Source organism: Bidens hawaiensis, unplaced genomic scaffold (assembly GCF_021521415.1).
Source record: "Bidens hawaiensis isolate Kalapana, Puna unplaced genomic scaffold, B.hawaiensis_p1.1 tig00031396_1, whole genome shotgun sequence".
Lineage (NCBI taxonomy): Eukaryota > Viridiplantae > Streptophyta > Magnoliopsida > Asterales > Asteraceae > Bidens > Bidens hawaiensis.
This window is the reverse complement of record NW_027495278.1, coordinates 86,348-99,776: the sequence shown is the minus strand read 5'-3', so window position 1 is coordinate 99,776 and position 13,429 is coordinate 86,348. Positions and strand designations below refer to the sequence as shown.

The 13,429-nt window shown below is 32.5% G+C and overlaps 1 protein-coding gene and 1 pseudogene across 2 annotated transcripts; one reads left to right on the top strand and one right to left on the bottom strand.

Annotated features, from left to right (window-relative positions):
* Window positions 1-3,583: 3,583 nt before the first annotated feature.
* Window positions 3,584-8,800, top strand: LOC143582010 (uncharacterized; annotated as a pseudogene). The gene is made up of 17 exons (XR_013143911.1): window positions 3,584-3,618; window positions 4,817-4,983; window positions 5,133-5,231; window positions 5,329-5,420; window positions 5,579-5,679; window positions 5,917-6,007; window positions 6,115-6,173; window positions 6,248-6,368; window positions 6,498-6,566; window positions 6,701-6,753; window positions 6,833-6,941; window positions 7,125-7,295; window positions 7,387-7,545; window positions 7,623-7,715; window positions 7,797-7,976; window positions 8,062-8,273; window positions 8,392-8,800. The product of XR_013143911.1 is annotated as an uncharacterized LOC143582010 (transcript).
* A 1,363-nt stretch (window positions 8,801-10,163) lies between these two features.
* On the bottom strand, window positions 10,164-13,149 carry LOC143582009 (peroxisomal adenine nucleotide carrier 1-like). Its single transcript, XM_077064671.1, has 5 exons — window positions 12,931-13,149; window positions 11,380-11,611; window positions 10,928-11,074; window positions 10,714-10,853; window positions 10,164-10,473 (listed from the first exon to the last, which is right to left on the bottom strand). Exons 1-5 carry the CDS (start codon window positions 13,074-13,076, stop codon window positions 10,194-10,196), a joined length of 945 nt encoding a protein of 314 aa, XP_076920786.1. The 5' UTR covers window positions 13,077-13,149; the 3' UTR covers window positions 10,164-10,193.
* Between the last annotated feature and the right edge of the window lie 280 nt (window positions 13,150-13,429).

The following is a 13,429-nucleotide window of genomic DNA, read 5'->3' as shown; positions in this document are numbered from 1 at the left end:
GTTCGTTAATTGCGAACTTGCTGGTTTTTATGAAAACTAAATTTGTTTAATCTTTAAATTAACATAATTAATTAACCGTTAATTATTAAATTATGAAAATTTAGCCACTTATCAAATAAAATATGTATATTTTTATAAAAATATTTCTGGAATTTTTTACTGATTTATTAATTTATAAAAATTCATTTTATGAGCTATATTTCGCCTGAAAATCGTCCGTTTATCCCAAACAATTTCCAAAAATTACACCAAAATTCCTGAATACTCAAATCGTGTTCCAAAACAACCTGTATCAATTCCAGAATGTAAAAAGCTCTTGCGATATTCTTTTCGACCCAAATTCGGCTATAAAAATTCACACGAATGCATATACACAAAACGCCTTTAGACTTCTCCAAATGATCCAAAAAATCGTATGTGATCAAAATACATCAAGTTTGAGTTCCCAAAAAAATTTCATAATTTTTGAAGTATTTTAGCTATTTTTCCCAAATAAACATCCCAATTCAGTAATAAATTCGCCAAATATTCTCGGATAGTCGAAAAATTACCAAATTTGAACAAGGACTCAATGACATGGTCCCTGATGTCCCTGAAAAATTTCAAGGCCTAATAATATGCACATCACAACCTTAACCTAAACATCCCGTAAGCGAGTGTTTCGGCATTACCTTAGCGGTTTTGGTTCGTTTCCACCTTTCTAATCAACTTTTCAAGCTCTTGTGCTCCTATGTAGGCTAGATACAAGTCCTGTATCACAAACCAAGCAGGTTTCATCAATAGAACAGCCCTTTAACTTAGGGTTTCGGCTAGTGCACAAAAACGAACTTTTGAACCGTAAAAACGCCGTTTCAACCCTTTAATCCGTGTTTATGGCCAAAAAAGATCATGATTCTGATTTGAAACTAGGTTTAACATCAAATTATGTTTTTGAATGATTTTTAAGAGTTTTACATGGTTAACTATGATTTTTAACAATCAAGACATGTTTATATGCTATTAAACGAGTTTAAACGAGCCAAAAATCGATTATTTAAGACATTTTTACCTAGTTTCTTGCTGGTTATGGATGGAGAAGAAGAATTCCAGAAGTTGTATGTGAAAACATGTGTAAAAATATCTTAAAACTAGTTTATATGTGAGAAAAAAAAGGGGGTGGGGTGGCTGCTGCGATCGGAACTTGTATGGGCCCACTTTGGGTCCATTTTGGCCCAAGTTTCTGATTTTTCAAGCCCAAATATGAAAATCCCAGTCCAAATTTAGTTCGGGTTCGGTTTTTGGCGCGAAAAACTTATCGGGTGCGTTAAACAGTGCGAAAACGAGTGTTTTTCGGCTAGTTTTGAGTAAAATTATAAAAACATACTATATGTTTGTAAAAATCAAAAATATTTTCACGGATCACTTAAAACATTTCAAATAAGTGTTTGGTAAGTCTTTTTCGGCTTAACGGATGATACAATGCTTGGTTTGTAACTATCATTCGCGTTTAAATCTATAGCGGGTAGTTAAACGAGCATATTTTCGTTTAACTTGTTTGCTATCAAACTAAGGTCATATTACTAATATTTTAGCTTATATTAAACGTATAACACTTATAGATGGCCCCCCCGGGATTTCTGGGTCATAACCCGACCCGTTCGGTTAATCGTTCGTTTGTTACGCAAAAGGCGTTTATTTGCTTAATCGGTAAATACGTACTGAGGTGTACCTTGTTTTGGCTCAAATGTCACAAAAGGTAAGGAAACCATACCATTTTTATATATAATAAAGTTTACCATACTTATTTTTTTTATTTATTTTTTTTTGTTATCAATGACTGTTTAGTGTTTTTTGTGAGACTTGAATTTGATTGTTACGGGTCAAAAGTTGGTAAATATATTGTTTTGTACAAGTTAACTACATTTAGCTTAAAATTTATTACGAGTCAAAAATGGGTGATTTGAGTATTTTTAAAAGTTGAGAATGCACATTAATTTATCGTCAAATTTGTTACGGGTTCAAAATTTTGACTTGAAAATATCAAATAAATAAAAGCTAGAATTTTAAACGTGATTTGGGTTTCCAATTTATTTTCAATGACATTTTTGGATATAATGAAAAGATTCAGGATTTGACAAATTGACTATTTTTCCCACGACTATTAAAATTTAAGAAAAGATGACGAACACTTCCGGCATGCCACTTCCAGGCCTATCAATACGTAAAACTTTTATCAAATTTGAAACATTTGTGTCAGGATTGAGTTATCCTTTAATGGTGATCAGAATATTGTATGTTAAGCATGTCATACAAAATTATGCTCAAGTGAAGAAAAGCATTCAAAAGATTGAACGGGTTAACGGTTAATTTTATGTGTTGTCATTATGGCAAAGTTGAGAAACCTCTCAAACTTATCAAAATCTTTTGCATGGTGTAGCTCGAAACTATTATTGTATAAAAAGTTATCTCCAAAATTGGTTCATAACCAAAATTCTTCCAATCATACATATATGATACTAATAATGAAATTTCCAATAGATGGAGCGTTCTCGGGTATGTTTTTGCAATTGCATTATTATTTTTTATTTTAACTAAGTTCTTTTTTTTTTGAAAAAAATCATTTTATGATATAAATAAAATCAATTTATGTACACATAGTGTAAATATAAACATAGATGTAATATATTTTTTCATATACATTATATGCTTATTTGCTTTATTTGTAACTTTATTATTATTATTTGGATCATCCCATGTATTTCACAAACTCTAAAACTAGTAACTAGTATATGAAAGTTGTAGATGGAAAAAAGAAATATGGAAAGCCGGGTTTGAACCTGGATGGCAGCATGACTTAACCTTAACTTTCCTAGAATGGAAGATAACCACTCTACCAAGTCCCAAAAATGTATTCTAGTTATAGTATATAATATACATACTGGTTTTATGACAAAACTAAAAACCATAGATATTTGTACTTCGCCGACAAAGTTGAGGGATAACCCGGGTAACCCCTAGGACCTCACTAGCTCCGTCCCTGCTCATGGGTATCCGGATACATAAGTGAAAAATAAAAAATATGCATTAATTTTTACACCCCTACATCCATTATCCATCTATTTGGAAGGTTTCACGATTTTAAACTAGTCATGCAAACGAGCCGAGCTGTTCGTGAACTACTCGAGATTGGCTTGTAAAAACCCGATCGAGCCTAAAAGTAAGCTCGTTTAATAAACGAGGCCGAGCCTGAGCTTCATTTATCAAACTCGAGCCAGATCACGAGCCTAAACGAGTATGTTATTAACTTATTTTTTTCATATATATTTATTAATAACCAGTTAATCTATTTAATATTACAAAAAGTTAACTAAATAATATATATTAACTTATATATAAAATTATAATTAAAAAAATATATAAAAAAATCATTATAAATATATAAAAACAAATTAAGAAATAATAAACAACTCAAGCCCGAGGTAAAATAATGAAACGAGCCATGATCGAGCCTTAGTTATATTTTATTATAGTGACTAGGGTTTTAGGTGAAACCTGTAAGTGGAAGCAAAGGTTTCGCCTCTTGCCTGCCTGCCTGCCTGCTAACACACACCACGCTCGTTTCTCTTACCGAACCCTAATGTAAGCGCATATAATCTCTTCCAGTTAGTATCTGTTGCTGCTGGTTTATATCAATTGAAGTGCTATATAAATTATTCAACTTTGATTGTGTTGATTATTATTCGTTCTTTGCTCTAATTAGGTATCTAGGTTTTAAATTTAGCTTCAGCTTTGTTTGCTACTGGTTTATATTCAATTCATGAGTTTTGTAGTGTTAGTTATCATTGATTCTTTGCTTCTAAATGTATATAGGTTTTGAAGTTTAGCTTGACCGGTCGGTGCTACCGGTTTAGAGTCAGTTGATGAGTTTTGTAGTGTTAAAAGTATTGAACTTTACAAGCTTTATTGTGTTAATTATCATCGATTCTTTGCTTGTTTATAGGTTTTTGAAGTTTAACCTGACCGTTCGGTGCTACCGGTTTAGAGTCAGTAGATGAGTTTTGTAGCATTAAAAGTATTGAACTTTACAAGTTTGATTGTGTTAATAATTATTATTGAGTCTTTGCTTATAGATGTATATAGGTTTTGAAGTTTAGCCTGACTGTTCAGTGCTACCGGTTTAGAGTCAGTTGATGAGTTTTGTAGTGGTAAGGTATTGAAATTTACAAGTTTGATTGTGTTAATTATTGATTCTTTGCTCTCATAAAGTATCTAGGTTTGAAATTTAACCTGACTTTTAGAAAATACTGGTTTAGAGTCAATTGATGAGTTTTGTAGTGTTAATATTTTGAAATTTACAAGTTTGGCTGTGCTAATAATTATTGATTCTTTGCTCTCATATGTATTTAGTTTTTGAAATTTAACCTGGCCTTTCTATATTACTGGTTTTGAATCAATTAATGACCTTCGTAGTGTTAATTTATTGAAGTTTACAAGTTTGGTTGTGTTAGTTATTATTGATTCTTTCCTCTTGAATGTATCTGTGTTTTGAAATTTAAATTGGCCTTTCTATGCTAGTGGTTTAGAATCAGTTAATGAGTTCTGTAGTGTTAATGCTAAGTTATTGATATTTACAAGCTTGATTGTGTTAATTTAATTATCACTGATTGTTTGCTCTCATAAGGTGTCTAGGTTTTGAAATTTAACCTGGCCTTTATTTACATCTGATTTTGAATCAATTGATGAGTTTTGTAGTGTTAAGTTATTGAAGCTTACTAATTACAAGTTTTTGTTATGTTAATTATTATTTTGTGGTTGTTTCTTTGATTTGTATTGACAGCTGTTAGGGTTAGGGGAGTAATAGGATAGTCACGATGGCATACCAAGGAGGTAACTTGAAGTCAACATCCATTAATGGAGTCAAGATGTATACGGTAGCCGGACAACATCGCGCGCTCGCCACTTGGCTACCGCCAAAGAAGCTTAAAGCTCTTCGCAAAGACAAAAGTACGGAACTTGTAAAAAAAATTCTTGTTTTCTTTAGAAAATTTGATTCATATTTCTGTGTTATAATATCTTTACATTTTAATTTCAATAGTTTTGCAAGAACTATTTTCTTTATTATTTTTTAAGAGTTTTATTTTCTCGGTGTATAGATTACTTGGAAAGGGTGGATTTGATCCAAGATTTAAGATTTGAAACTGCAACAACTAGAATTAAAGCTACCCCGGATGGCGAGTTTCTCATTGCTTCAGGTTATTGAAAACTCGTGATGTATTTTTATGTTCTGTTCTGTCCTGTTATGTAGCAGAATTCGATTATCAACTTTTCTGACTGACTTGAGTGTTTCAGGTATCTACCCTCCACAAGTCAAAGTATATGAATTAAGGGAGTTATCATTGAAGTTTGAAAGGCATCTGATATCAGAGATTATCAATTTTCAGGTATCTTTTTTCTGAAGTGTTGAAACTTGTATCTCTCATTTCTTTGTATTTTACAGTATAGTTCTGTTATCTTAATAATCCATCGTCTACATTTTTTTTGAAGTGAACTCTTAAGGCTGACCTCTATTTTGCTTCTTTTTTTTTGCTCATTTTAACAGGTGCTGAGCGATGATTATTCAAAGCTTGCATTCCTTTGTGCTGACCGTTCTGTTAATTTACATGCTAAATATGGAAGTCATTACAGTTTACGCATTCCAAGGTGCTTAATTTTTTATTTTTTTTTTGCAAGACATTTTCCGTTTACATTAATGTGGATTATTCTTTATATGCATTATAATAATCTTTATTTGTCTCTGTGATCCCTTGTTCAAAAGAAAATTTCACAATCCCATATTTGGGATGTGTTATATTTAAGAATTAATGTTTGAAAAAGCTGCAATCAAATATTACTTTTATACTGATTATTACAGAATATTGACACTTCTTTTATGAGCAGGATGGGAAGGGATATTATATATGATAACTGGTCATGTGATTTGATATGTGCGGCTTCCTCTCCTGATCTATACAGAATTAACTTAGAACAGGTTAACTGCCAAACACCTTCACTGTCCACTTGTTCTTATGAGATATTATTATTACTTTTTTGCATTTAAGTGTATAAGCGGAGCTAACAGATGAACTTTTTACACAGGGACGCTTTCTATCTTCTCTTAGTACACAATCTCCAGCACTAAATGTAGTCTCAAGAAGGTGAGCTTGACTTTTTTACTGAAATTGTGTGTGGCTCAATCTGTAGTTAATATGTTTCTTTAATTAAATTTCAGCAAGCATCATGGGCTAATTGCCGGTGGTGGCGAGGATGGTGCTGTTGAATGCTTTGACATGAGAATTAGATCTTCTGTTGCTAGGCTCAATGCTGTTACATCTTCAAGTGAGGGCGATGAGGTCCTTTTCTTGTTTCTCCATGCAGATTACAATTTATATTTCTTTATATGATTGTCATTGTAACAATTTGATGAATATTTTGATTGATGACTTGAAGCTATAGTTTACCAAATTTCTTGCATTATGTAGGAAGTTACTGCTATAGAGTTTGATGGAGATGGAGGCTATCACATGGCTGTTGGAAGTAGTGGTGGAAAGGTATGCTTAAAATATAATGCTGCATTTCTGTATTGTGCATTATGTTTTAGTAAGTCAAATGCGATTATTCTATATCAAGTTAGTTTATTTATCAAGTCGGTAGTTTCATAAGGCTGATATTTACTAATTTAAAGGTGATGATATATGATCTGCGCTCATCAACTCCCCTTCGAGTAAAAGATCACATGTAAGTTACTAATTTCAGCTGTTACATCATAGAACTGCCATGAAGTTTTTATAACTGAAATCTTGCAAAATGTAAATAGGTACGGAAGCCCTATAATAAACATCAAATGGCATCAAACTCTCAACTCCGAGAGGCCAAAGCTAATTACTACTGATAAACATATTGTTCGGATTTGGGATCCGGAAACTGTAAGTATCTATTTGTCTATTTCACAGTTTTTTTTAGTCAAGCAGAGCTATATATTTACATTTTATGTGTCCTAATACGTTACAAAATAATTAAGGATTTTTATCCAATTGCTGTTGTGTAACCTGAATTTTCTATATCAGTTAGTTTTAGGTTTAAATTAGTGATTTTTTAATTGGTTTCAGGGGGACGGAATGACCAGTATTGAACCGACAGCTGGAGCAATCAATGACATGTGTGTGTTCAATGAAAGTGGACTGATGCTATTGGCTCTAGACACCAGTCAAATCCCTTCTTATTTCATACCAGCATTGGGGCCTGCTCCCAAGTGGTGTTCATACATGGAAAATCTAACAGTAAGTCATAGAATATGTTACTAGTTGCAATAATATTACACCTTAGTTGTCTTTTGAAGCATGTTTTCATTTATAAATGTGGTATATGTAGGAAGAGATGGAGGAGGATGCACAAACTACTATTTATGATGATTACAAATTTTTAACAAAAGAGGAACTCGAGAAGTTGAATTTAACCAATTTAATCGGCACAAATCTTCTAAGAGCCTACATGCATGGATTTTTTATTGACTACCGCTTGTACAAAAAGGTGATTTTTTTTGTATTCTTATTATTTAATAGTAGGTGTTTTAAGTTTTGTGTTGAAACTTGAAAATGCATTTGCAGGCTCAGGCAGCAGCTAATCCAATGGTTTATGAATAGTATATAGAGAAACGGAAGCGAGAGAAGGAAGAAGCGGAACGTAGCACCCGAATCACGGTTAGTACTTTGTGTTTTCAAGTGTCGACCGTTATTTGTTTTTACAAATGTGAGTTGACTTTGGGATTGTTCTTTTTGCAGATTAAGAAGAAGCTGCCTAAGGTTAACCGGGGTCTTGCAAAGCGTATTTATGAAGAGGAAGAATTAGAAGCTAATAAAAAAGAAACTGATGTTGATACCAAGAAACCATCTAAGAAAAAGAAGGTGGCCACTTCCGAGGTTATTCATGATGAAAGGTTTAAATCTATGTTCATTAACAAGGTATGCAATATTTATTATAATATATGTTCTCACATGAGACCTTTGTTTTCTGCAAACACTTAATGGCCCTTTTTTAATGGTTCAGGACTTTGAAGTTGATGAAAACTCAGCCGAGTATCTGTCTTTGCATCCTCAAGCTGCACATGTGAAACAGTCTTTAGTGAAAGAACATTTTGAGCCTATTATGGAAGAATATGAAGATCAAAGTAATTCTGATGCATCAGCAGAATTACAATCCTCAGATGATGATCTTACGAACAATAAAAATAAAGATGAAAAGAAATCTCGTGCTCCAAGGTAATGATAATTTTTTTACAGATTATAACCAATGTACATATATGGTACCTTTTTTTTTTTTAATTTTATGATGTATAAAATAAATTATGAAACCTCATAAATAATGCAATGTGTGCAGATTGTTAGAAGTGAAGGATGAGAGGCATGCAGATGCTTTTAGAAAAGGCAAGTCGCTTGTGAAAGAGGATGCTTTGCCTCTGGAAGAGAGAGTAAAAGCTTTAGAAAATAAGAAGAGCTTAAATGGGTTCAACAAGGTTAAAGCGGGACCCGGTGGGTCACGAGAGATTTCGTTTATAGCCAGAAGCAAAGGGAAGTACGAGGAAGACGATTATGATGATGATGATGATGACAACCCTCGTGGAAAAAGAAGGGGAATACAGTCACTGGGATTGAAGTCTGATAGATCAGGGTTTCAGGGCCGGGGCCGTGGAGGCGGCAGAGGGCGGGGCGGTGGCGGAAGAGGACGGGGAGGTGGAAGAGGGCGTGGAGGAGGTGGTGGACGAGGTAGAGGAAGGGGCCGGAGGTGAAGTTAGTTATGCTGAGAAAGATGTAATGGAGACCTGAATGTAATTTGTAATTTATGCATGGTTAGATTTTCAGTTTTGAGGGGCTTGTTTACATGTTTATTCATATCATTTTTGGGTTAAAGTTTGTGTTTATGGAATGTTTTGAATTGGAAAAATACTAAGCAAGGTTTCTAATCAATAGTTTTTTTTTTCTCTAAAAGGCGTTAGCTCGTTAAAAGTTTTGATAGAGTCGCGTTTAAACGTGCTCGAGCCTTATATATTGGAGCTTCTTTATTAAATGAGTTTTGAGCTTGAGTTTTACATACTTTTAATTTAATATGGATCTGTGTGTGTGTGTGATTCTTTAAAGCAAGTTTGCCATGGGAAATTCAACTAAGATTAGCCTAGCTACCTTAGGCATCGTCGAACAATCGCGGGCAACGAGAAACTCCATAATATAGAGATGAAAGTATGAGACCCCATAAATCTCCAATTCACTTTTGATGTGAGAGAGAGAGAGATGTGAAAGAGATCGTATGGATATAGCATAGAGAACACGCATCAGAGAATATTTGAAATGTAAATCATATGCAACAGTGAGTTGTACAACACGTATAATGAATTGGACATTGATGAACAGTAAATTTTGTGAGTGAGGATGAAGATGGAATTTGTGTGATGATTCTTTTTAGTTTTATTAAAATTAATTATGTATTAAATATCTCTATTATCTTTATAATTTTTAACATCTAAATTAGTAAATTTATATAATCACTTATTATATTGATATAGAAAAATATAAGAAATAACTTATTATTCAGTTATGTGTGTCCTATGAAAATTATTTTCGTCTTATGTAACATTATAATATTAAAAATACACTCCCAAATCATTTATTTAAAAACGTGAAGAAACACAATTTTATACCTTGAATTGTATAACTAGTTAATATAATTAAGCAAATTTATAAATTACTAAAAATTTACCAGAATCTCTTAATATCATAAAAGAATATCAAACAAATTGAATATTTATCAACTAGAAAAAGTATAATGTAAAAATAAAAATTAATTATAAGTTTTAATAATGAAATTGTATAAAAAGTATTAACAGAAAATCACATTTTCTAAACATTATTATATGAAGTATAAATTTAAATTCTCTGTATGGCTAATTATACTCCAAATAAATCCGCTACCAACATTTTACACATTTAAATAATAGTAAAATGCACATAAACAACATATCTAATAAAGAATCATAATTTTGTAACAAGCTTAAAAGCACATTTAGATGCCTAGACCACATTTGATCCTTTATTATTATTATTATTATTATTATTATTATTATTATTATTATTATTATTATTATTATTATTATTATTATTATTATTACAATCAAGAATCCATCTGATTTAAGAGCTTTTTAATCTGCTTCTGCTTAAAAACAAGAATCTCCTTATTCCCAGAAACAGTACCCATGTACTCCTTGTGATCTTTTCCTTGATCATTAAAAGCAAAGCCGAACTTAGCACGGTTTTAAGGATTTGAGCTCTTAAACCTTTGAAAAATCCTAAAAATCCTTCTTTCTTCCATATAGCATACAGCGCCCCCGATACTGTTTTTCTTGCTTTCGCTTCTGATTCCTCGTACGTGTCTTCTTCAGATTCCGCAGCCTGAATCATTACCTTGCATCTGTGTATAATACATGCTTGAGTTTGACCATGTTGACTTTTAAATTTTAATGAGTCTTTTATCCTTAAAAAAGTTGGTTGCTAAATTAGAACTTTTCAAAGCTGATTACCATTTTATGCAATTTTCACTTCTTTTAATTCATTTCTACATAATTGATATCAACTTTGAAATAGAAAATATAGTTTGACCTCAAAAGTCAAAACTGAACTCATAATAATAAAGGAGATTTTACGGTTTTACCTGATAGCAGGGTAAGTCAAGCAGGTAGCAGCACACTTTGAGGCTGCCCCTAACATGAAAGCGGTAAATGCAGAAAGCGACTGCGGGTTACCTATCTGTCTCTCCAGTAATCTTTGTTTCAATTGATCAAATGCAGTGTACTGCAAAAATAAAAATAAAAATAATTAATATAATTTTCATGAAAATATTATCATTCATCAAGACAATGAATTACCTGAATTGCAGGATTTATTGTAAGCAGAATCGAAATCCCGAGCGCATCAAACGCCTCAGCCCATGTTTCCTCTGAAAGTGTCTTCCATAATCCTTTAGATTTGCCAAAATCACTCGTTTGCATCCTTGATGCTGCTGTATCCAACGGCTGAGAAAATACCGGCGGGAAGTTCATTTATGTTTGCTCGTTTAGTAAATGAACGAACATGAACAAGGAACTTCGTTCGATTAAGCAAATGAATGAACATGAACAGAGGCCATGTTCGTTCGATTGTGTTCGTGAACGTTTGATAATGTGTTTGCGTACACCCGTTAATGTTTGTTTGATTATGCTTGTTCGGCAAAGGTTTTTAATATTTTTTAGTGACTTTTCTAATCTTATCATATAGAATTAAGCAAAATTATTATTATTAACATAAAGCAAAAAAATATATACGAATATTGTTAACTAACCTGCGTTATTGTAACGGTACAAGCACCGGCAACAGCAGCAATAAGCAAGTTAGCTTTGGTTCCAATAGTCTTATACCCAGATTTCTCAATGTACATCTTTCTAAAGAAGCTATATCCATAAAAGTATATAAACGATGATATAAACGACTGCAGGTTCTTCGTCCCGAGCCCTTGAAACAATGAAAGAACCTGTCGTTTGGATATTGCTTCCCACAGAACATCAGAAAGGTTCCTATACAAGACATGAATAAAGATAAGATTTGAATAATAAGAATATGAAATCAGCATTAAAACTTCAACACTTAATAAAACAAACAACACCTTCAACTGAAGTTTCATATATTAGTTTAAAATGCGCGAATGAATCGGTTAATTAGGTTATTTTTTTCCTCATCATATATTCATAGAAAGCAAAACTTTGGTAGATGGTTAGTGGTTCGCTTATGTGTCCAAATTCCAAAACATAAACTTTTGCAAATTCTGTACCCACAGATTCTCGTATGGGTTTACATTCTCTTTATGATTACTGTTAGTAAACATATTAAGTGTGACAATCAGGAATCCAAAATTCCATTATGTTGATCAAATCCATATGCGCATACGTCCTGTGCATGGTTCGGTTCGGTTTTGGGTTAAAACCGAAATTTCATGTTTTGAGCTTTAAAAACCGTTTGGTTTCGGTTTGTCCATTTGGGCTTGAAAATTTTGAGTCGAAAATAAGAGTTGGCCAAAAATAATGAACTTAGGCCTAAATTTCTTTGTTAGTTAATAATTTATTTGGTTATTATACATTTGGGTTAAACTACATATTAAATTAACTAAAATTCGAAACATAACATGAAAATTTATAAGTTCATTTTTTCCGGTTATAAGTACACGCAAAACCGAAACCGATTCGAAAGCTTGGGTTTTACAAAACCATAAAACCAAACTGTCAGTTGTTGTTTAGCTTGGGTTATATCGGTTTGGGTTTTTCTGTTTTATGCACACCCTATACAAATAATTAGAGGTTTGCATGAAACCCAAAAAACCCATCCGAAAATAACAAAAACCGACGGTTTGCTTTTATGTTTTTGTAAAAGCCGAACTTCTGTTTCACTTTTGTGTGTAACTAAAACTGAAAATCCAAAGCGAACTGAAATTATGGATTTTTATTTTTAATTATAGTAATTTAACCCAAATATTTTAGCCCAAACGTATAACAATCAATTATTTATTAACTAACAAAACAAAAAAAATTAGGCCCAAATTCATTATATTATTTTCGGCTAACTTTTTTTTTTCTTTTTCCGTCTAAAAATTTTCCGAAATGGCAAAAACCCAAAAAAACTAAAGACCGAGTCACCGAACGATTTTCAAAAACTCAAAAACCGAGATTTTGGTATTTACCCAAAACCGAACGGACTCATGCACACCCTATTACAAATAATCAAAGTTCAATTCACAATTAACAGATGAACCAATCAATCTACTGATATCAGTAATCTCGAATTCACTGATTAAACTAGCAAATAAATAAAGCAGAATTAAGCTTATTTAGAAAGTGAAAACCTGTATTTTCTGAGATTGGGAGTACGTAGCTCAGCTTGGTACTTGGTCTTGCAGGTGTCTAAGGGGTACAAGATAGTGGTGCTTGCCAGAGATCCAATCGCACCTGCTGTTGCATCCACCAACGACTCCATATCAAACCCACCCATCAGATTATTATTATTATTTGATCAAAAAGATCTTTTAAATATGGAAGCAAGGAACTTTATCTTCACTACACAGAGAAAAAGGTATGGAGAATGAAAGGAACGTGAATTTGGAAGTACGGTTTGGTTTGGTTTGGTTTGGTTTGGTTTGGTTCGGTTCGGTTTTAGACGAAATCGAAGTGATCGGTATTTTTAATATGCAAACATTTTTGAATTTTGGTTTTTCGGTTTTTTGGTTAGGTTATAGTCGTTTTTTTCTTCAATTATTTGTAGACGTTGCAAAAAAAAATTTTAAATTGAATCGGTACACGTATAACTAGAGCTGTAGTTCGGTTCGGTTCGGTTTGGTTTTTAGG